The sequence below is a fragment of the Nannobrachium achirus genome, assembly GCF_963921795.1.
Source record: "Nannobrachium achirus genome assembly, chromosome: 10".
Taxonomy (NCBI): Eukaryota; Metazoa; Chordata; class Actinopteri; order Myctophiformes; family Myctophidae; genus Nannobrachium; species Nannobrachium achirus.
Window position 1 is genome coordinate 15,113,883 of NC_137819.1, and position 25,815 is coordinate 15,139,697.

The 25,815-nt window shown below is 42.2% G+C and overlaps 1 protein-coding gene across 1 annotated transcript; it reads right to left on the reverse strand.

Moving 5' to 3' along the window:
* On the reverse strand, nt 1–25,815 carry rnmt (RNA (guanine-7-) methyltransferase). The gene is made up of 11 exons (XM_080735777.1): nt 25,787–25,815; nt 24,099–24,192; nt 22,764–22,893; nt 14,045–14,173; nt 13,486–13,601; nt 12,295–12,476; nt 4,280–4,444; nt 3,303–3,420; nt 1,995–2,093; nt 1,559–1,592; nt 1–236 (listed from the first exon to the last, which is right to left on the reverse strand). The coding sequence occupies exons 2-11, from the start codon at nt 24,186–24,188 to the stop codon at nt 199–201; spliced, it is 1,101 nt and encodes a 366-aa protein (XP_080591903.1). The 5' UTR covers nt 24,189–24,192; nt 25,787–25,815; the 3' UTR covers nt 1–198.

Below are 25,815 nucleotides of genomic sequence, written 5' to 3' on the forward strand. Positions count from 1 at the left end.
TTCCTGTGTTTAGGTGGTTTTAATTTTTCTAGTCAAACGCACAGAAATATTCAAATAAAAACAACTCAATGTTTCCTTGTACAAAAACGTGTCTCAACTCAACAAGTCTTTCACTCAGTGCCTGGATTCTCTGTCATTCACTCTATGGATCCATCTGGATTCTGTCATTCACTCTGCATGTATCAATCTGTCTGGCAGTCAGGAAACCTTCTGGAAGGCAAACACCAGGTATATACCTAGAGAGGTAGAGAGAGAGAGAGAGATGGAGAGCAAATTGCCAGTCATTTGTCAGCAAACAAGTCTTTATATTCAGTGATAATTATTTATAACACCAGTGAGACTCCCTAATCGGGAGATAAGCGACCGTCAGGTCTGCAATAAGCAACCTCATGGTGGCGCTAGAAGAGGGGCATGTGAGGTTGTGGTTTGCCAGTCAAGGTGTAAGTGTGCAAAGTTCGGACAGCCGATGGAGGTTTTGATAGTGGTCGCAATAAATACAAAAAAAAAAAAAACCCTCAATATAATTAGGAAATAATATGTTTTATTAATCCGTTATTTCTAAAGGTAATCTTATAGAGAGCCAAGGTCTCGTTCTCAAGAGAGAGACCTGGTCGGACAGCAATGATCGCTACGTCACAGTCAAGATGAAAAAAATAATAAGAAGAAAAACATTTAAAACCCACTAACTGCCACTAATACAATAACCGCTATGTGAAAGCATGAGACGGAAAAGTTGAAAGGGTTGATTTTGACAGCAAATTCTGGTCTGAATAACACACCATTTAGTTTTAGTCAGTTCTAGTCATCTGAAATGGTTTAGTTTTAGTATAGTTGACTACATATTTTTAGTCTTACTCTTAAATCGACAAAACTAACGCTGAAAGGGAGTTGAGGGTCCGAGGCCTTGTGTCTCACTATGCCCATCAGCCATATTATAAAATACGTAGTAAATGGCGACCTCTAGTGGTGTATTGCATTATTAAAATCACCTCAGCTTTGTTATACAGGAGACAGAAGACAACAATACTAGCAGGCAGTTCGAGAAGCAGAGAGAGATTTTGTAGTTGACCAAAACCTCACAGGGTTGGTTGTTTGTTAATGAAAATGCATCAAATCAACTTGTTATGTTCTGTGAGAAATAACAGTGTCAGCTATTCCAGCGGTTCGCAACCTTTTCAGGCCATAACCTCCCAAAATAATCCTATTTGAACTGGGGACCACATACCCCAACAAGCACTTGGAATTGTTGGAGTTGGGCCATTCAATTTAATTTGAATGTTTCACAGATAAATATTGTGAAAATGGCAGATCTACACACAACGTTGTGAACTTGTAGATCGGCTAGATCGTTGCTTCTTTGTTATATTTGACAATTTTGCTAATGTTTTCACCAGTTTTTAGTTTTTTGATGACTTTTGATGCAGTCAGTTATGGTCTTTTTGTCTTTGAGGTATTAAAGAGGTCTTAAATTGAGAACCACTGAGCTATCCAATACATCTATCAAGCATAAAATGTTTAATGGTAACACAGACACAACAGAGTCAAACATTCAACTCACTTGTTGCCTCCCACTCCGACTTGCTCAATGTTCCCTGCAGACAGACACAAAACACACATCAGAATCTTTGCATCAATGAAAATGCATACATTTCTGTCTTTTCCTTCTCCCCCAACCGAGAGTAGCCTTGGACACGCCAATGAATATAGTGCATGTATATCGACTCATTTTGAAATTAAATCTGATAGTGATGTAAAGTGCATGTGCACATTGACATGGGGTTCTCAAAACTTTTTTATACCACAACCCCATATGAGGACATTTCTTTGGCGACCCCAGCAAGCGTTTTAATGTTGATGAATTACACTAAGGTGTAAGTGGTACACAGAATACCTGTTGATGTTGTGGATAGGACGGCTGTCACCACTGTGTGTGTGTGTGTGTGTGTGTGTGTGTGTGTGTGTGTGTGTGTGTGTGTGTGTGTGTGTGTGTGTACCAGAGGCAGTGCAGCTCCAGAGTCCTTGTGTTTGACGGCGTGGTCGTACTCTCCTGCTGCCTCTGTGGCTGGAGTGTTGCTGCCTTCACATGGATATGACTACACACACACACACAGAGAGACAGATAGACAGACAGATAGGGAGAGAGAGCAGTGTTAATATTGAAAGCAAATTTTGATTTAGTTTTAGTCGTAGTCTTTTGAATAAAATTCCATTTAGTTTTAGTCAGACCCCTAGAGCAGGGGTCTTCAACAGGGGGTCCGGGACCCCTAGGGGGTCCTCCAAATCTTTGTGTGATAGAATCTTTTGTTTCTCTTTTTTTATATTAACCACCTAGCGTCCATATTCTGAGAACTTTAGCCAAATAGCAGATCTACAAGCTCACAACGTGAGCTTGTAGATCGGCTATTTTTGGCAAAGAGCTTTGGTGTAGAGGGAGAAAAAAGCAGACAAAGTACACAGTGAAAGGTCACATTTTATAAGTATTGACGGTTCTAGTGGTTAAATATTTGAAAACACACATTGACATGAATCCAAAATACACTGATGATTGTGCCGTCAAACGATGAAACCATATGGTATCTATGGGTAGTGGGGGTCCGGGTCCCTGCTTCATCTCTCTCTCAGCTAAGGGGTCCCTGGTCTGAAAACGTTGAAGACCCCTGCCCTAGAGAGAGAGAGAGTTATGACACTTACGTCGACTCCTATTGTAAGCGTGGAAAGCCTATTTACTCTATGTTGAAAAGCTAGCTTAGCCTAGCTTACTGGAGCCTGTTCTCATTCTTAGCGAGCCTTTGTTGCTCTTAAGCCCCGTCCGCCCCCATTATAACTGAGGCATTTTCACTCGCTGGTAAGTAGACTAAATCACGTCTTTTCCCCCCTTTTAATAATGTTGTCTACCTTGGAGAGGCCCGTGAATGCGTTAAAAGGGGGGGGGGGGGGGGGGGAGACGTGATTTAGTCTACTTACCAGCGAGTGAAAATGCCTCGGTTATAATGGGGGCGGACAGGGCTGAAGATCAGCAGAGGCGAGATCAAAGCGTGTTGCTACTCTTACACTGCTCTGGTTTTAGTCATTTGAAAAGTTTTAGTTTTAGTCTACTAAAAACCACTATGAAATGTTCTTTTTGAAATGGCGTTGGCGATGGAACGTCCCTCCCGATAGGCCAGGAAAGTTGTTCCCAAATCCCCCACCCCAAATCACCTCTGATCATCTTCTAAAGCAGTGGTTCTCAACCTTGGGAGGCCGTCTATTTTCAATTTTTGCCTCAAGTGGTTGAGTGGTTGCTAAGTGGTTGTCATGGTTACCTCCAGGCCCATCATCCTGGTCAGCAGGTTTCGGTTCTGTTGGTCCTTGACTTTCTCCTCAAAGAACTCAGAGAATCTTTTTTTAAACTTCAGCTCCATCCCATAGCGTTTAGCCATCCTGGAATATACAACACACACATACCTTGTCAAACAGTGTCTCCAGACTACGCATGTCACAATTATTACACAATTGTCTCATCGCAATTATTTGAGATTATCGCGATTCTTTTTTTGCATGTTTGTCAAAATTGTTTCCAAGGTGAAAAATGTTCACACGTTTTAGAATATTTAACCCATTATGGAGGGGAACACAATTTTGTGCTTTTACCCCTCAGGCTGAGGACACATTTTTGTGTAGTACAGTATGTAGCAACATATTTATTTTTTGTAACTTTTTCAGAAACCTTAAATTGGCCAGAATCGGGCTCAGTCCTAAAAGCTGAAATAGCTGATATGTAAGCATACAACGCGTCACCAAGTGTAAATATGTAAATCATTTTTTGTATATAAGTAATAAGTTATTTGTCATATGTTACCAAGCCTAACATGCAAACAGAAATTACATTTTGAGCGGTCCAAGCGCAACCTACACCTGGCTTTGTGTGTATGTCTGTATGTCCCGCACAGCTTGGCTTTGGCCCTGCATCATGTGACGTTTTGAGCACCGCTCGCTTCACACCTATCGTATTGCTGTTAAGATCGTTACACCCCTATTACTGACATATTATTCTTTTTTTCTTTTTTTTAAGATTTGCTTTTGGGCTTTTTATGCCTTTATTTGATAGGATAGTAGACTGACAGGAAATGGGGAGAGAGATGGGAATGACATGTGGCAAAGGTCGTCCGGATCGGGAATCGAACCGGCGACGCCAGCAGGCATCATAGCCTGGTATGTGGTATGCGCCTTGACCACCAGGCCAGCGTGGGGCCCGACATATGATTCTAACACAGAGACAGACAGACAGACAGGTACGTACTCTTCAAACAGAGGAAAGTAAACCAGGAACTCCGGCACGTCGACAACGCCCTCCAGGTTGAAGTGATACTGACATCCAAACAGAGAATACTGCCCCTTGTGGTTAAAACGAACACTGTACACCTCGTTGCCAAAGGACAAGCCGTCCGACAGCTCCAAACGCTTCCTGAGAGAGAGAGAGAGAGAGAGAGAGAGAGAGAGAGAGAGAGAGAGAGAGAGAGAGAGAGAGAGAGAGAGTCAGAGACATATAGAAAGGGATGAGAGAGTAAGAGGACAAAGGGAAACAAATGTTTTACATGATTTCATCAGCTATAGTGGATATATAGACACATCCATACTGTAGTCAAAAAAGCGTTTCTGGAAGTGTTAACTGGTCCAGGGATGTGTTAACTAGTCTAGTCTTAACCCATAGCTAGGGGTCACGATTATGACATTTTACATGACGATTAATTGTCACTCAAATAATTGCGATTAACGATTTAATTGTGTTTGTCATTGACAATTACATTTCTCTTTGGCTTGTAGTCTTTGAAGATACACGTCATGGCAGATATGACACATAACCTAAATATCTATCTATAAATGCGACAAATCTCTGTCTGTTTGTTTGTTTGTTTGTTTGTTTGTAATCCGCGTATCTCGAGAACCGTTCGTCCCACCGGCTTCAGATTCGGCACGCGCGTTCCCCGCCGCCGCGCGGAGTGCAGTGCCGGGCCTCGACCCGACCCGACTCGCGGCTTTCCCGAAGCGGCGCGAAACGTTCGGAATCTCCTTATGCGGAGCTGATTGTTGACATCAGGCTGTTCCAGAGGAAATCGGCGCAAGCGCTGACTCATTGTGACATCACTTCATAAAAGGCTCTGAGATCACGTACACCACATGAGTCAACAAAAAATGCCATGGTTACGTATTCTGATGTTCCTATGCATAGATCTCCAGATACAGAGATGTCCATATATGGGCATACAAGCGAAACGTTCGGAATCTCCTTATGCGGAGAGATACAGAGATATCCATATATGGGCATACAACACATGAGTCAACAAAAAATGCCATGGTTACGTATTCTGATGTTCCTATGCATAGATCTCCATAGCGAAACGTTCGGAATCTCCTTATGCGGAAAGATACAGAGATATCCATATATGGTTACGTATTCTGATGTTCCTATGCATAGATCTCCAGATACAGAGATGTCCATATATGGGCATACAAGCGAAACGTTCGGAATCTCCTTATGCGGAGAGATACAGAGATATCCATATATGGGCATACAACACATGAGTCAACAAAAAATGCCATGGTTACGTATTCTGATGTTCCTATGCATAGATCTCCATAGCGAAACGTTCGGAATCTCCTTGTGCGGAAAGATAGAGATATCCATATATGGTTACGTATTCTGATGTTCCTATGCATAGATCTCCAGAGATGTCCATATATGGGCATACAAGCGAAACGTTCGGAATCTCCTTATGCGGAGAGATACAGAGATATCCATATATGGGCATACAACACATGAGTCAACAAAAAATGCCATGGTTACGTATTCTGATGTTCCTATGCATAGATCTCCTATGCATAGATCTCCAGATACAGAGATGTCCATATATGGGCATACAAGCGAAACGCTCGGAATCTCCTTATGCGGAGAGATACAGAGATATCCATATATGGGCATACAACACATGAGTCAACAAAAAATGCCATGGTTACGTATTCTGATGTTCCTATGCATAGATCTCCATAGCGAAACGTTCGGAATCTCCTTATGCGGAGAGATACAGAGATATCCATATATGGGCATAGATCTCCATAGCGAAACGTTCGGAATCTCCTTATGCGGAGAGATACAGAGATATCCATATATGGTTACGTATTCTGATGTTCCTATGCATAGATCTCCAGATACAGAGATGTCCATATATGGGCATACAAGCGAAACGTTCGGAATCTCCTTATACGGAGAGATACAGAGATATCCATATATGGGCATAAAACACATGAGTCAACAAAAAATGCCATGGTTACGTATTCTGATGTTCCTATGCATAGATCTCCTATGCATAGATCTCCAGATACAGAGATGTCCATATATGGGCATACAAGCGAAACGTTCGGAATCTCCTTATGCGGAGAGATACAGAGATATCCATATATGGGCATACAACACATGAGTCAACAAAAAATGCCATGGTTACGTATTCTGATGTTCCTATGCATAGATCTCCATAGCGAAACGTTCGGAATCTCCTTATGCGGAGAGATACAGAGATATCCATATATGGGCATACAATGCCATGGTTACGTATTCTGATGTTCCTATGCATAGATCCCCAGATACAGAGATGTCCATATATGGGCATACAAGCGAAACGTTAGATCTCCTATGCATAGATCTCCAGATACAGAGATGTCCATATATGGGCATACAAGCGAAACGTTCGGAATCTCCTTATGCGGAGAGATACAGAGATATCCATATATGGGCATACAACACATGAGTCAACAAAAAATGCCATGGTTACGTATTCTGATGTTCCTATGCATAGATCTCCATAGCGAAACGTTCGGAATCTCCTTATGCGGAGAGATACAGAGATATCCATATATGGGCATACAATGCCATGGTTACGTATTCTGATGTTCCTATGCATAGATCTCCAGATACAGAGATGTCCATATATGGGCATACAAGCGAAACGTTCGGAATCTCCTTATGCGGAGAGATACAGAGATATCCATATATGGGCATACAACAGGCTGTTCCAGAGGAAATCGGCGCAAGCACTGACTCATTGTGACATCACCTCATAAAAGGCTCTGAGATCACGTACACCACATGAGTCAACAAAAAATGCCATGGTTACGTATTCTGATGTTCCTATGCATAGATCTCCATAGCGAAACGTTCGGAATCTCCTTATGCGGAGAGATACAGAGATATCCATATATGGGCATACAATGCCATGGTTACGTATTCTGATGTTCCTATGCATAGATCTCCAGATACAGAGATGTCCATATATGGGCATACAAGCGAAACGTTAGATCTCCTATGCATAGATCTCCAGATACAGAGATGTCCATATATGGGCATACAAGCGAAACGTTCGGAATCTCCTTATGCGGAGAGATACAGAGATATCCATATATGGGCATACAACACATGAGTCAACAAAAAATGCCATGGTTACGTATTCTGATGTTCCTATGCATAGATCTCCATAGCGAAACGTTCGGAATCTCCTTATGCGGAGAGATACAGAGATATCCATATATGGGCATACAATGCCATGGTTACGTATTCTGATGTTCCTATGCATAGATCTCCAGATACAGAGATGTCCATATATGGGCATACAAGCGAAACGTTCGGAATCTCCTTATGCGGAGAGATACAGAGATATCCATATATGGGCATACAACAGGCTGTTCCAGAGGAAATCGGCGCAAGCGCTGACTCATTGTGACATCACTTCATAAAAGGCTCTGAGATCACGTACACCACATGAGTCAACAAAAAATGCCATGGTTACGTATTCTGATGTTCCTATGCATAGATCTCCAGATACAGAGATGTCCATATATGGGCATACAAGCGAAACGTTCGGAATCTCCTTATGCTGAGAGATACAGAGATATCCATATATGGGCATACAACACATGAGTCAACAAAAAATGCCATGGTTACGTATTCTGATGTTCCTATGCATAGATCTCCATAGCGAAACGTTCGGAATCTCCTTATGCGGAGTGATACAGAGATATCCATATATGGTTACGTATTCTGATGTTCCTATGCATAGATCTCCAGATACAGAGATGTCCATATATGGGCATACAAGCGAAACGTTCGGAATCTCCTTATGCGGAGAGATACAGAGATATCCATATATGGGCATACAACACATGAGTCAACAAAAAATGCCATGGTTACGTATTCTGATGTTCCTATGCATAGATCTCCTATGCATAGATCTCCAGATACAGAGATGTCCATATATGGGCATACAAGCGAAATGTTCGGAATCTCCTTATGCGGAGAGATACAGAGATATCCATATATGGGCATACAACACATGAGTCAACAAAAAATGCCATGGTTACGTATTCTGATGTTCCTATGCATAGATCTCCATAGCGAAACGTTCGGAATCTCCTTATGCGGAGAGATACAGAGATATCCATATATGGGCATACAATGCCATGAAACGTTCGGAATCTCCTTTGTTGACATCAGGCTGTTCCGGAGGAAATCGGCGCAAGCGCTGAGTCATTGTGACATCACTTCATAAAAGGCTCTGACATCACGTACGCCACATGAGTCAACACAAAATCTCTGTGAATGTGTATGTATGTATGTAATCCGGGTATCTCGAGAACCCTTCTTCCCACCGGCACGCGCGTTCTCCAGATATGGGCATAAAGTCTGACATCAGAGTTTTCTGCAACCGGTACTGTGTGTGCAGAGATCTTCATATATGGGCATAAGTGGACAAAGACAAACAGATGGTCAAAACGGGTCCTATGACAGGTATATTGGGGTTTGCATTTAAGGGTGGGGCATTCATGGGGTTTGCATTAAAGGGTGGGGCATTCATTCCCCATTTCAAATTCGGCACGTGCGTTCCCCACCGCAGCAGGTAGTGCAGTGCTCGGCCTCGACCCGACCCGACCCGATACACGATTTTCTGGAACCAGCACGAAAGGTTCGGATTCTGATGTCTGACATCAGGATTTTCCGGAACTGGCACTGTGTCTGCATAGATCTCCATATATGGGCATAAAATGGATGCAGACAGACAAATACAGATATCTCCATATATGGGCATAAATGGACACAGGCAAACAGATGGTCAAAGATCTCCATATATGGGCATAAAGTGGACGCAGACAGACAGATACAGATATCTCCATATATGGGCATAAATGGACACAGGCAAACAGATGGTCAAAACGGGTCCTATGACAACAGGTATAATGGGGTTTGCATTAAGTTTGTCTCCTCCTCCATCTGTTTGTCTGTGTCCCTTTATTCCCATTATGGAGATCTCTGTATCTGTCTGTGCCACCGACTGTGTTGCAGACACAGTGCCGGTTCCCCCTTTAATGCAAACCCCATTATACCTGTTGTCATAGGACCCGTTTTGACCATCTGTTTGAAAAAGCGACAGAAATCTCATATATGGGCATAAAATGGACGCAGATAAACAGATATCTCCATATATGGCATATATGGGCATACAATGGATGCAGAATCACAAAGATCTCCATATACGGGCATAAAAGGGACACAGACAGACAGATACAGAGATCTCCATATATGGGCATAAAATGGACGCAGATAGACAGATATCTCCATATATGGGCATATATGGGCATAAAATGGACCCAGAACTATAACTGCAGTGATCTCCATATATGGACATAAAATGGACACCGACAGACAGACAGATACAGATATCTCCATATATGGGCATAAATGGACACAGGCAGACAAATGGTCAAAACGGGTCCTATGAAAACAGGTATAATGGGGTTTGCATTAAAGGGCGGGGCATTCATTCCCTATTTACATTGTTCCGAGTTGGCCAGGTCGCCGACTAGACGCTGGGCCGCCCGAAGGGCGGCCCAGCTTCTAGTACAATTAAATGACATATTTAACAACTTTATACTTAAAAAAAGAACATTGATAGTGGAAATAGCCAATCTATAAGCTCACAACGTGTCGCATCGAGCTTGTAGATCGGCTATTTCCACTATTTTTGAACATTTTTCAACATTTAAACGATTATGACGATTATGACAAAATAATTGCCATTGTGTCAAATAATCACGATTAGACGATTATGTAATAATTGTGACAGGCATATCAATAGCCCCCGCGCTGCGGCGGCCGCTAGTGAGAGAAAAACACTCAATTGCCATGCCTTGCGGAAGCCGCTTTTGGTGTCTTCCGTTTCCCCATTGCATTGTATACATCCTGGCTGCAGAAACATGGATATATCTCCACTTCTTTTCCCATATCGCTTGTTTGGTCAGAACAGCCTGTTTTCTATGGACCATTAGCTTACACAGAGATCATCATGGTTGTATTGTTTCTTCTCAGCGTGAAAGAAAAGACTTTGAACAAGCGTGAACGGGAGCTGCCGGCCGCGCACAACGGGTGCACAGCGCCACCGAAAATCAGGAAAAAGTCCAAAATTGGTCCGCAACCCACAAATGAGTCACGGACTGGGAACATAAATGATGATAAATGATGAGGTTGTTATTATTATTATGAATAATAATAGCTCAGGGGTAGCGAAACCGTCATTAGAGCACAAAGGGTTCCCAGTTCGAATCCGGGCTCCCCCAGAGTTAGTGTCGAAGAGTCCTTGAGAAAGACTCTGAACTAGGGGTGGGCGATACTGGAAAAAAACATTATCACGATACTCTTCATGCAGTATCACAATACACGATATTATCACGATACTGTTTTATGCGAGTTTTTAGGTTTATTATGATTATTAGACCCACACAGATATTCTATTGATAATCTATTCATTGTTATGCTGCATATAGAAAGATAGATATCCTAATCTATGATGATTTTTTTAATGATAACATTTAGATTTTTGATTAAACAATTAACATCTTTTACCTCAAAATATTTACTAGTTGGTGTGATGATGGTTCAGGTCATTCAAATGGGTCCAAGAAATGTTTTATGGGTTCCCATAAAATGTTTTTGAGTGTTGTGAGCTTGTAGATCGGCTATTTTCAAAACAATTTGGCTAAATCATTTCGGGACCTCTCTGGGGGTCTCGACCCACAGGTTGACAACAACCCATGCCTTACCATTGAAACTTGGGGGAAAACAAATTACCCTACGACCAACCAAAGTCAGGAGGTTTGTTATGATACAAGCTTTCTTATATGTTATCATCCTAGCTTTTAGCTTTTCTACTAAACAAAAATGGCATGGTTTTATAACTAAGCCAATTATGAAATAGACGCTACGATTTCACCGCGAAACACACGCATGCTTCAACGGTGAAAGCATAACAAACAAAGCACTTTATAGCTACTTGTTTGTAGTTAATAAAAACAGAAGCATGCATTTACAAGTCGATCTAAATCACCTCATCAATACTGCCAGAACACACAGCTGTGGACTCCACTCTAGCACGCGCGCACACACACACACACACACACACACACACACACACACACACACACACACACACACACACACACACACACACACACACACACACACACACACACACACACACACACACACACACACACACACACACACACACACACACACACACACACACACACACCTCAGCAGTTTGCAGTGAGATGGCTGATAGCGATAGCAGGTCGGATAAAATAGTTTGCGTCCTGTTAGTTTAATGCATCCATTATTAAAAATATGCTTCAAAGAATGCAGGGCAAGCTGCATCACTGCTTTATAAAGTCCCGTGAAAGTGAAACTAAATCGTGGTCGTGGACCAGTGTGCCGTGCTGCTCGGTGCTCCGGTCAGTCACTGTAGAGTGTAGACACTCGGAGCCTGTCTGCGTGCTGCCAGGGGGCGGGGCCGTGAAAGCAAAGGGACAGATCCTCAAGCCATATGACACGTTGTTAGCTTGTAGATCTGTTCTTTTTGGTGAATTACACCACCGTACAATAGAAGTATAAATTAAGCAATAGAGCAGCGACTCATAGAACGTGCACTCGCTGTATCCAGAGCCTTTTCTGTATGACTGTTTGTATCACGAGAGAAACGATAATCTGAAAAGGCATATCGTGGCAAAGCTGTATCGTCGAGACGATAATTATCACCCACCCCTACTCTGAACCCCTAATTGCTCCCGGTGAGTAGGTTGGTGACTTGCGTGGTTTCCTCTGCCACCGGTGTATGAATGTGTGCGTGAATGGGTGAATGTAACACACAATCTATGTAAGCACCTTGGATAAAAGCGCTATATAAATGCATCATTTACCATTGATGAATAACTTACACCAGTTCGAAGGCGTCGGTGGTCGTCCCTATGAAGAAGCCTCCAGGCTTCAGGGACTCGCAGGCGTTCTTCAGCAGCGTGTCGGCCTGCTGGTACGACTCAAACGAGTAGTGACACACAAACTGACAACTGCACACGTCAAACAACAGCCTGTCCTCTTTAAACCTGGCTGTCAACACCTCCTGCAGACCGAGGGACAGACACACACACACACACACACACACACACACACACACACACACACACACACACACACACACACACACACACACACACACACACACACACACACACACACACACACACACACACACACACACACACACACACAAACATTAATCACAGATAAAAGTGAGACATTTCACACTTGCCAGTGCACAAAAGTGCAAATACTGCAAACAAACACTGCAAACATTATACTTTAATCCCCTTGCCCCCTTCCACTCCATAGTACGGGCAGTCCACAGTCTGCATACAGCACACAGCCGTCAGGAGCGTCACAGAAAAAGTGAAACCAAGAGCCAGCTTAATGTCATGCCCTGGATACAACATTACACCAGTAAGACTCCCTAATCGGGAGATAAGCGACCGTCACGTCGCATACACAAACTTTAGAAAGCAATCGTAGCCAATCAGGAGGAAATATGGGAAATGGGACAGATCCATGTTGATGACATGACTTTAGAGATACTGTGTACCGCTTTGCGTGATTTTAGGCCAAAATCTGTAAGAAAAATGTGTTTTGCAAAAAATCGGCCTGATGGTGGCGCTAGAAGAGGGCCATGTGAGAAATCAGGGCTGTAGGTTGTGATTTGCCATCCAAGGAGTGTGTGTCCAAAGTTTGGCATCGATAGGGCCAACAGTGGCTGAGATTAGACTAGGGGCAAAAGTGTGACGTGACAGACGGACAGACCGCCGGTGGAGCTTTTCATAGTAACTTGCGACCTGACAGTCGCAATCATTGCCGTCGGGAAGAAACCTCTTACTGTATCTCCATATTTTAACTTTGTGTTTTTTTTTTGTAAATGAATGCCTTACTTGCTCATACTAGTGTCACAAAAAAGCATCAAAAGTAGCCGATCTAAATCGTAAAAGATATTATAATAACTGCCATTAACATTCATCAGAGGCAGGGCGACCGCTGTTGAACGCATATCGGAGAAACACTGGAGGTCAGAGGTCAAAGGTTACCTTGGTGCAGTCAGCCGTGATGAAGTCGGCGCTGAACATCCGGTCGCCGCGGTAACACTTCCTCTGCATGTCCTTGTAACGACTCTGACACTGCTCTACTGAAACCCCTGCAATGTCTACACATATACATATTAACACTCTGACACTGCTCTACTGAAACCCCTGCAATGTCTACACATATACATATTAACACTCTGACACTGCTCTACTGAAACCCCTGCAATGTCTACAAATATACACAAAATATTAACAACTCTGACATTGGTGCAAACAAGCCACATTCAAATGGCTTTTACTGGGGGTCCGCGGCCAAATGCATTTAATTTTGGGGGTCCTTGACATGAAAAGTTTTGAGCACCACTGATATAGAAACACGTTTTTTTTTTGTTTGTTTTTTTCGAAAACCGTAAGGATTTAGAAGAATTTATCTGGTTAAAATGAAAATAAACAGGCTTTCCAGCAGCATACAGGCTATTGCCAAGAGCACTGGTAGCCAATGGATAACTAATCTACCCAACAACACGTTTCCAAACATAATATACACTCATACACAGCTTACCTGCACAGACTAGATGTGCGATGTTCCCCTTCTTCCATTTGAGCAAGTCGCCTCCTTTGCCACATCCCAGATCCAACACAGACATGTCTCTGTCTGTACTGCTTCTCCTTACTTTGTCCAATATGTCACCTACATCCAACACAGAGATGGATAACAGTGTTATCGTTACTGGACTCTAGGGCTGGGGCGGTATGGATTTTAGTTACCATGGTAATAAATCACTATACAGACGGTATGGTGCCATAACATCGGTACCGACGTAAAGAAAACAATTGTTGTCCCAAAAAAAAAATACCCTGGAAAATTCTCCACACGTCCTAGAGACTCTTCTCCCTTCCCTAAACCACCCTGGACAACGCTCCATACATCCTAGAGTTCTCCCTTCCCTAAAACACCCTAGAAAACGCTCCACACGTCCTAGAATCTACTCCCTTCCCTAAAACACCCTGGACAACGCTCCACAAATCCTAGACTCTTCTCCCTTCCCTAAAACACCTTGGCCAACGCTCCACAAATCCTAGACTCTTCTCCATTCCCTAAAACACCCTGGACAACGCTCCACAAATTCTAGACTCTTCTCCATTCCCTATAACACCTTGGACAACGCTCCACACGTCCCAGACTCTTCTCCCTTCCCTAAAACACCCTGGATAACGCTCCACACGTCCTAGACTCTTCTCCCTTCCCTAAAACACTCTGGATAACGCTCCACACGTCCCAGACTCTTCTCCCTTCCCTATAACACCCTGGATAACGCTCCACACGTCCTAGCACCGGCTTCGACTGCTCTCTTCGCATTCAATCCGACTTTTTCACCATTTCTCAGACGTTTGAATGCAGAGAGTATGCACTGGGTATCCACGGAGGAGTATCCACGGTATCCTGTTCTCCGTGCACTTTGAAGTACGCATGCGCCGATATCTCTCGCCTTGAATATTATTCCCCTCAGGGGAATCGAACCCAAACCGTGGGTTTGTTGCATCCGTGCTCTACTGACTGAGCTAATGAACGGATGAAGTGACTCCTTTTTTGTGCATTTATCTATGACGTGGATAGTGGGGTAGGCGTGGATAGTGAGGGACTGAATATTTACTATTCTGTCCATAACGGCACATAACTCGGTAACGCGGCTGAGTGGGATTGGGCGCCGTTCCCACCGCTCGTCGCGGCAACTCGGCTCGCTAGCGCTCGCCTCGGTGGCGACTCACGGGGGTCATCGGCGCCCAATACCGCGCCGCTCCGTCGGGGTCTGTGGCGTGGAGCGTTACACCGGGGAACAGAGCATATTTGGCATCTGGTTCGAGGCTGGGTTTCACCTCAGGTTTTATTTTTGCGCTCCTCTGAGGTTGACCACTAGATGTCGACATTTTACTACTAATATCTCTGCATTGGCATACTGGATATCCAAGTATCCTGGATACTTTCTGCATTGAAGAGTCTGAAAGCACGTGAATATTTCGCATTAAGTGCGTTGATATCATTCGAACCAGGTGGTCCTAGACTCTTCTCCCTTCCCTAAAACACCCTGGACAACGCTCCACAAATTCTAGACTCTTCTCCCTTCCCTAAAACACCTTGGACAACGCTCCACACGTCCCAGATAGGGTTGGGGGCGGTAACCGCCGTACCGCCGTACCGCGGTAAACCGAGGCCTACCGCGGTGTCATGGTCCTTACCGCGGTCAAAAAAGACAAAAATAGTATATTTTTTTATTGAAAACAAGCGAGTTTTAAGACGGGGGAGAAGCGAGGACCGCATGCGCTCCATGCCGCTCTGCTCTGGGCCGTATACCACAGTTTGGAAGCCACATACAGTGTACGTCACTCGTGACTGTCCGAGTGGCCACTGGCTGCTGCCCTGGCCCCTGCAGCAGCAGCGTCGTAGGGGAATACGGAACAGAGTAAACTTTCTCTGTAATCCACGACACAAGTATGTTAATACATACCTTGTGTTGTGGCTGTTTCTTTTTTTATTCATACGGATTACGAGCGGAGCGCGTATGGGATTAGATTCATGCCAATAGTCCAAACCTTGAAAGTAGTATTTCAAGACTGTAAAATGTTTTTGAATCTCTGAAAAAAAAAATTGAATCTCTGAAAAATATTTTTGAGTCTCTGAAAAATGATTTCGAAACTCTGTACAATGTCTTGGCAGAATTTCTTCAGAGATACAACACATTTCTTCAGAGATTCAAATCACTTTTCAGAGTTTCGCCAACACATTTTCAGAGTGTCAACTTCATCAGAAACACAGTTTCAGAATATGCATTTTGGCACTTTTCTCCCTCTGTGTTTCATGTTTGAAACCTTGTAAACTCCTAAGGTTTCAAAACCTTGAGAGTTATTTTCAATCTCTGAAAATATTTTTTGCAAGACTGAAAAATGATTTTGAAACTGAAAAAATGTGTTGTATCTCTGAAGAAATTCTTCCAAGACATTGTGCAGTGTTTCGCCAACATATTTTCAGAGTTTCACTTTTTTTTTTTCAGGTATTATTTTCTCAGATCTTATTTTTACAGATTCAAATAATTTTTTTTCGGTTTCAGATTATTATTATTTTGTTGCGCTTCTTACTTTTTCAGTTTCAACATGAAAAGTTTCAAGTCTCAAGTTTCAAGGTGCAGTTCTGGCAGTGTTTATGGCAACCATGCAGGGTTGCCATGTTTGCTCTTACTTTTTCAGTTTCAACTTGAAAAGTTTCAGAGTCTCAAATCTCAAAGTGCACTTCTGGCAGTGTTGGCATGGCAACCAGCTAGGGTTGCCATGTTTGCTAGAAGTGAGTTCTCTGGGCTTTCCTATCCATAAGTTTAGCTAAATCCATCACCAGTCCCTGTCCCTATGGAAGAGATCTACATGTTCTATAGCAGGTGTCTTCAACAGGGGGTCCGCGACCCCTAGGGGGTCCGCGGAGGTACTGCAGGGGGTCCACGAAATTATTGCTTAAAAAAAAAAAAGATTTCAAAAAATGTTTTTTTTTCTTCTTTTTTTTTTATAAATCATGATTCTATCCATTTTGAATAGCTTGAATACATGATTACTATGCAATTGACAGATTGTTGATATTATTGACATTGGTTCTCAGTTAATAAGTAGTATGTTTAGAAATGGTAGTGGTACGGCCCACCCTGCTCGCTGTAACTTGTACATGTTTAAAATAAAAAAATATGTCGTAGCCCCGACCCCCCCACCCTACGAGGTGGTAGGGGGTCCCTGCTCCATCTCCCCATCAGTTTGGGGGTCCCCGGCCTGAAAACGTTGAAGACCCCTGTTCTATAGATCTATGGAGTCATCATATGTTTTACAGATCTACAGGCATTAAGTGTAATAGTGTAATAGTGTAATAGGTGACAAATGTAATAGTGTAATAAGTGTAATAGCGTAATAGTGTAATTGCGACCGTCAGGTCGCATTTACTATCAAAACCTCCACCGCCTGTCTGTCCGTCAGTGTGTCTGTCACGTCACGTCACACTTTTGCCCTGCTCATATCTCCGCAACCGTTGCCCCCGATCCAAATTTTGCACACACACTCCTTGCCTGCCAAACCACAACCTCCACCAATTCTCACATGGCCCTCTTCTAGCGCCACCATGAGGCAGATTCTTGCAAAACACATTGTTGGACACTGCTCCTACAATTTTTGCCCTAAAATCACGCAAATCGGTACACAGTAAGTCTACACTCATCTCATCAACATGGATCTGTCCCATTTAGCGCCACCTTCAGGCCATTTTTTAAAACACATTTTCGGACATTACTCCTACAGATTTTGACCTAAAATCACGCAAATCGCTACACAGTATGTTTACACTCATGTCATCAACATGGATCTGTCCCATATAGCGCCACCATCAGGCCGATTTATTCAAACACATTTTTGGACACTGCTCCTACAAATTTTGCCCTAAAATCACGCAAATCGGTACACACTTGCACTACACTCATGTCATCAACATGGATCTGTCCCATTTAGCGCCACCTTCAGGCCGATTTTTTAAAACACATTTATGGACACTACTCCTACAGATTTTGCCCTAAAATCACGCAAATCGCTACACAGTATGTCTATACTCATGTCATCAACATGGATCTGTCCCATATAGCGCCACCATCAGGCAGATTTTTTCAAACACATTTTTGGACACTGCTCCTACACATTTTGGCCTAAAATCACGCTGCGACCTGACGGTCGCTTATCTCCCGATTAGGGAGTCTTACTGGTAGGTGTAAAAGTGTAATAGTGTAATAGGGCAATAAGTGTAATAGTGTAATAAGTGTAATAGTGTAATAGCGCAATAAGTGTAACAATGTAATAATGTAATAAGTGTAATAGTGTAATAAGTGTAATAGTGTAATATGTGTAACAAATGTAATTGTGTAATAAGTGTAATAGTGTAATAGTGTAATAAGTGTAATAGTGTAATAGGGCAATACGTGTAATAGTGGAATACGTTAATAATGTAATAGTGTCATAAGTGTAATAGTGTAATAGTGTAATAGTGTAATAGGGCAATAAGTGTAATAGTGTAATAAGTGTAATAGTGTAATAAGTGTAATAGTGTAATTGTGTAAAAGTTTAATAGTGTAATAAGCGTAATAGTGTAATAAGCGTAATAGTGTAATAAGTGTAATAGCAGCTTTAATAATTACACTATTACACTTATTACACTATTACACTTATTGCCCTATTACACTATTACACTTTTACACCTACCAGTAAGACTCCCTAATCGGGAGATAAGCGACCGTCAGGTCGCAGCGTGATTTTAGGCCAAAATGTGTAGGAGCAGTGTCCAGAAATGTGTTTGAAAAAATCTGCCTGATGGTGGCGCTATATGGGACAGATCCATGTTGATGACATGAGTATAGACATACTGTGTAGCGATTTGCGTGATTTTAGGGCAAAATTTGTAGGAGCAGTGTCCAAAAATGTGTTTGAATAAATCGGCCTGATGGTGGCGCTATATGGGACAGATCCATGTTGATGACATGAGTGTAAACATACTGTGTAGCGATTTGCGTGATTTTAGGTCAAAATCTGTAGGAGTAATGTCCAAAAATGTGTTTTAAAAAATGGCCTGAAGGTGGCGCTAAATGGGACAGATCCATGTTGATGAGATGAGTGTAGACTTACTGTGTACCGATTTGTGTGATTTTAGGGCAAAAATTGTAGGAGCAGTGTCCAAAAATGTGTTTTGCAAGAATCGACCTCATGGTGGCGCTAGAAGAGGGCCATGTGAGAATTGGTGGAGGTTGTGGTTTGGCAGGCAAGGAGTGTGTGTGCAAAATTTGGCATGGATCGGGGCAACGGTTGCGGAGATATGAGCAGGGCAAAAGTGTGACGTGACGTGACAGACACACTGACGGATAGACAGGCGGTGGAGGTTTTGATAGTAAATGCGACCTGACGGTTGCAATTACACTATTACGCTATTACACTTATTACACTATTACATTTGTCACCTATTACACTTATTACACTATTACACTTAATGCACTATTACACTTATTGCCCTATTACACTATTACACTTTTACACCTATTACACTATTACACTTATTACACTATTGCACTTATTACACTCCATAGATCTATAGAACATGGGGATGGGCCTTTAGATCTGAAAACATATGGATGACTCCATAGATCTAAAGAATGTATGGGTACATTTGTAGATCTGTAGCATATAGGGACGGATGGGCCTTGGAATGAGCTCATAGATCTAAAAAACATATGGATGGGACCTTAGAAACATGGATTGGCCCTATAGAACATGGGGATGGATCTGTAGATCTGAAAACATATGGATGACTCCATAGATCTATAGAACATGGGGATGGGCATGTAGATCTGAAAACAAAAAGATGACTCCATAGATCTATAGAACATGGGGATGGCCCTGTAGATCTGAAAACATGGATGACTCAATATATCTATAGAACATAAGGATGGGCCTGTATCTGTAAAACATATGATGACTCCATAGATCTATAGAACATGGTGTTGGGCCTGTAGAACTGTAAAACATATGTAAAACATAGGGAAGACTCCATAGATCTATAGAATGTATTAGTAAATCTGTAGATCTGTAGGATATAGGGATGGGCCTAGGAATGAGCCCATAGATCTGTGAAACATATGGATGGGACCTTAGAAACATGGATCTATAGAACATGGGGATGGGCCTGTAGATCTGTAAAACATATGATGACTCCATAGATCTATAGAACATGTATATCTCTTCCATAGGGACAGGGACTGGTGATGGATTTAGCTAAACTTATGGATAGGAAAGCCCAGATAACTCACTTCTAGCAAACATGGCAACCCTAGCTGGTTGCCATGCCAACACTGCCAGAAGTGCACTTTGAGATTTGAGACTCTGAAACTTTTCAAGTTGAAACTGAAAAAGTAAGAGCAAACATGGCAACCCTGCATGGTTGCCATAAACACTGCCAGAACTGGACCTTGAAACTTGAGACTTGAAACTTTTCATGTTGAAACTGAAAAAGTAAGAAGCACAAAAAAATAATAATAATCTGAAACCGAAAAAAAATTATTTGAATCTGTAAAAATAAGATCTCAGAAAATAATACCTGAAAAAAAAACTAGACCAGGTCAACCTGGTTGTGCCAGACCCCCTGTCTGTCATCATCATTTATGACATCATGCCTTTTGTAGGCATGTCATCATCATGTCATCATCATATATACCCTTTATATAGAAAACCCGGACCGACATTTGCTTATGTAGGCCTACCCATTTCATGGGTCTGGCAAAAAAGTGAAACACTGCACAATGTCTTGGAAGAATTTCTTCAGAGATACAACACATTTTTTCAGTTTCTAAATCATTTTTCAGTCTTGCAAAAAATATTTTCAGAGATTGAAAATAACTCTCAAGGTTTTGAAACCTTAGGAGTTTACAAGGTTTCAAACATGAAACACAGAGGGAGAAAAGTGCCAAAATGCATATTCTGAAACTGTGTTTCTGATGAAGTTGACACTCTGAAAATGTGTTGGCGAAACTCTGAAAACCGATTTGAATCTCTGAAAAAATGTGTTGTATCTCTGAAGAAATTCTGCCAAGACATTGTACAGAGTTTCGAAATCATTTTTCAGAGACTCAAAAATATTTTTCAGAGATTCAATCTTTTTTTTCAGAGATTCAAAAACATTTTACAGTCTTGAAATACTACTTTCAAGGTTTGGACTATTGGCATGAATCTAATCCCATAAGCGCGGGCCGCGTGGACTAAAACGAAACTATTTTACTTTTTCAACCGCGACGCGCGATGAGCCCCGTCGGCGATTTTATAACCTTTTCTGTCAAGTCTTGTAACTAAAACCTGTATCAGCACTCAATCACTGCGTTTTGAGACGTGAGTTTACCATAGAGTTATGGAGTTTACAGAATCACTGTAGCCTACACGATCCTGACTACCCGTCTCTCTCTTCTGGTTTGTTCACACACACAGTAGCGTCAGTTCAGAAAAAGCTAAGGTATGGCAACATGACTGGTGTTGCCATACCTTAGCAACAGGCATGATATATTTATTTTAAGAAGTACATATAATATATAATTATATATATACCTATAATATAATTATAATACCTTGTTAAAGTGACCATTTTGTTACATTTTGCATTTGTAGTTATTTTACTGTAATTTACCAACATAATAACCAGTACAGATAGACAAAGAGACATTTATGGATTTACATTTAGAACTAACTTTTATCTTCCCCCCCCCTGGACCCAGGGTAAGGCAGCTGCATATCCCTGCCATACCCAATTGACGCCCCTGTTCACACGCAGCTGTGTGAAAAGTACGGAGCCTATGTTACTATGGTAACCCGACAGGGCACAGATCTAAAACACGTCGCATCCGCGACGCGTTCTGAGCTTGTAGATCTGCTCCTTTTAAAGCCAGACCCGCTGTGCTGTACGGAGAAGTATAACTCGGGCAGTCAGGCTGTGGAGAGGCGACTTTTGGGAAGATGATTGCAATATTTTGGCTTATCGCCGAACCTTAATTAATAGATACGGGGGTGCGGTAATTACCGCAGTACCGGCGGTAAATGGGAAGACGGTAATCGCGGTAACAAAATGTCGATACCGCCCCAGGCCTAGTCCCAGACTCTTCTCCCTTCCCTAAAACACCCTGGATAACGCTCCACACGTCCTAGACTCTTCTCCATTCCCTAAAACACCCTGGATAACGCTCCACACGTCCTAGACTCTTCTCCCTTCCCTAAAACACCCTGGACAACGCTCCACAAATTCTAGACTCTTCTCCATTCCCTAAAACACCCTGGATAACGCTCCACACGTCCTAGACTCTTCTCCATTCCCTAAAACACCCTGGATAACGCTCCACACGTCCTAGACTCTTCTCCCTTCCCTAAAACACCCTGGATAACACTCCACACATCCTAGACTCTTCTCCCTTCCCTAAAACACCCTGGATAACGCTCCACACATCCTAGACTCTTCTCCCTTCCCTAAAACACCCTGGATAACGCTACACAAATCCAAGACTCTTCTGCCTTCCCTAAAACACCATGGACAACGCTCCACACGTCCCAGACTCTTCTCCCTTCCCTAAAACACCCTAGACAACGCTACACAAATCCTAGACTCTTCTCCCTTCTCTAAAACACCTTGGACAACGCTCCACACGTCCTAGACTCTTGTGATGTTTGTGAAGTTTGCTACTCACCAATCAGGACGCTCTTGAGCCAGTTGTTGAAGTTTCTCATGTGAAAGATTCGACTGTGGCTTCGAACCGCCAACCCTGTCTCCTGTAGGCTGTTATAATGACTGGCAACTTTCTCACTGTGACCTGTATACTGACACACAGACAGAAAGGTACAGAGAGAGAGAGGTTAATCGATCAATATATACAAAAATGTATTTTGGCAGGCCTTGGTGGCGTCGTAATGCCTGATTCTACCACTTTTTCGAGTCACGTGTTCAAATACTGGATTCTGATTGGCTAAATTCCGGAGGTTATCAGAGGACAACTGCCGCAAAGTTGTGTGTCCGAGATCAATGCGCCTCAGTGTACATCCGGGGACTTCCCCCAACCAACAAATGACGGTGGCAACGGTCCTATGTTTACTAACGTGCATGCTATAGTCGCCGATTTATTTGGATCCAATGCAATCCGCCAACGTTAAAGCCCCTTTTCTCTGAACCTATGCCTTTCTGGAAGCGAACAGCCTCTATTTACGGCCGGAACGGTACTTCTAACTGACGTTAGCTTAGCTGTAAGCTAGACGCATGGATTAGTATGGAGTTGGCGCCATCTGTTGGTGAGTAGAAGATGTTGTTTGTGGAACTATCTGCTGTCTCGCGGAAGTTTTATAGGCAATAATGATTGTAACTTAAGATCCTTGCAAGTTACAACTATGTGTTTTCTTTCATGTATACGGGAAAAAGTGGTAGAAAAGCTATTTACCACTCGGGGTCGGACATTATGCTCTCATAATGTCCTGAGTGAGGTTGTTATCGGACTCGGCGCAACCTCACTGCGGACATTATGAGAGCATAATGTCCTCTCACTCGGGGTAAATTGCTTACTTTTACACTTATTTGCATGCTGAAAATAGACGACCGACAAGCTCACAACACGTTGCGCTCTTAGATCTGCTATTTTCTATTTTTGTTATATCCATGAGTTGAATACCAAGGACTTCCGATGCAAAAAAGACTGTAAATGGACTTATATGGGATGCTCCTTTTAGGCAGGGTGTTTAACTGTACTTGTACTGTACCACATTCTTTTAATGTATTGACTATACTTGTTTTGTTCTCTACTTTTGTCTAATAAAATACTCAGTGCCACACCCGAGCACAACCAAACATAACTTGTCTACTGGATTTCCTCTCCACTAGACCCTCCCTAACATGTTCTAGTTTTTATTTGTTGATAAAATTGTCATAATTTTCGTCTACAATAATAACACTGGTGCGCACACACACACACACACACACACACACACACACACACACACACACACACACACACACACACACAGTGTCCTCTACTTACAGGTTTCTTTGTAGGTGAGTCCTCCTCATCTTCATCGGTCCTCCTGTTCTTCACTCCTTTCTCCTCTGCTGTGGTCTCTGCAGGTTCCATGGTTCTGGGGAGGTCAGAGGTCATCATTAGGGTTCAGTTCAATGGTATTTGTTTTACATTTTCACATAACCTCTCTGAGAATATGTGTGGCTGCTATTGAGGTGTAGAACCTGCCTGTATTAACTAGCACATCTTGAAAAGAAAGAATTTCGTTTTTAGCAACAACGTAAGTTGAGGTAGAGCCCTGTTTTCCGGGGCGCATTTTTATTGGGTCCCTTAATTTTTTTGTTTACCTACATTTGTTTTTAATTATTATTGCTGTTTTATATTTGTGTCTCCATCTCCATTGATTCGGGATGGAGACACAAATGCATTTATATCTTGGCTACTCCAAATTTGTAATAAAAAAAAAAATGTGAAGAGAGGAAAACAATATAATTATAGCTTTAGATCAGTGGAACCTGTGTTAAAAAAGATGAAGTCATTTGTAGGCGACGCAGAGAGTATAGATCTCAGTTTATTTTTCTTCTTCTGTTTACAAGTGCTTCCTTTTTTTGCTGAAGATATCTACTGTATTGTACTGTGTTCTATCCGTCTGTCATTCAATGTTTTGAGTTAATGAGAAGGATCTCAACGGGTTTCCCTTTAGTTGACCTTGCAGGGTTCCCACACATCTTTACCAATTAATTTAAGTTCCAAAACTTTTCCAGAATATTTAACCCATTTTCCAGGACTATATAACAATAATTCAGCTCAATAACGAGTCGCTTACTCCTATGTGCAATGCCCAAAGACAGGTAGTGTATGCCAGACAGTGGTTCTCAACCTTTTCAGGCCTTGGCCCCCGAAATAATCATATTTGAACTGGGGACCCGGGCACCCTGACGAGCACTAAGAGTAGAGGAATTTTGTACAACACAGTTTTATTGTGAAAATAGCAGATCTACATGCTCACAATGCCTCGTTGTGAGCATGTAGATCTGCTATTTTCACAATTTCTGCCTCTAATATTTGACAATTTGGCCCATGTTTAATTTGTCATTTCAGAGGTATTAACAAAATCAATAACCAGAGACGATGCATAGCTATTTTTTCCAGGATTGATTAATTCCAAAACTTTTCCAGTACTGGAAAAATATTTGTTCTAATTTCAAAATATTGCCAGGAATTTCATGACCGTGGGAACCCTGCCTTGTATCAGTGAACTGTACTGTGATGAAACTGTACCTTTTCCTATGCAAACTTCTAATCAATCAATCAATCAATCAATCAATGTAGCAGAGTGATGTAAACACAGCATGAGAACAGTTAATGGCTCAAATAAACCATGCATTCTATCAAACTTTTACACAATTCAACATTAACAGGCGTGTCATTTATTAACTCAAGTACCTCGACACTCCTATGTTTAACATGAAAACGACTTTAAATGTAGTTTCTCATTGAAATGAATTCAGTCTACCTATAAGCTAAGCTAACGTGCTAGCTAACGTAACGCAGTTGGTTCCAGTTGCTTTGTTCCCTCGTTGAACTGCTCTGACAACCATTAAATAAGAGTTAAGGTGTTCGGTGACACGCACGAGACGTCCATTCATTCATAATTGCGTGAATTCATTCATTTAGAAGTCAATAATGTAAATATAAAACACAACACTCACCATGGACGCGCGGCTTCGTGTTCAAGAAG

Bases quoted from the DNA above. Each gene is read 5' to 3' on its own strand.
- rnmt (XM_080735777.1), bottom strand. From the start codon at position 24,188: ATGGAACCTGCAGAGACCACAGCAGAGGAGAAAGGAGTGAAGAACAGG. The intron at 13,602-14,044 runs GTAAGCTGTGTA...GTATATGTGTAG, and splicing joins CGCACATCTAGTCTGTGCAG to ACATTGCAGGGGTTTCAGTA. The intron at 12,477-13,485 runs GTAACCTTTGAC...CTCGGTCTGCAG, and splicing joins TCACGGCTGACTGCACCAAG to GAGGTGTTGACAGCCAGGTT.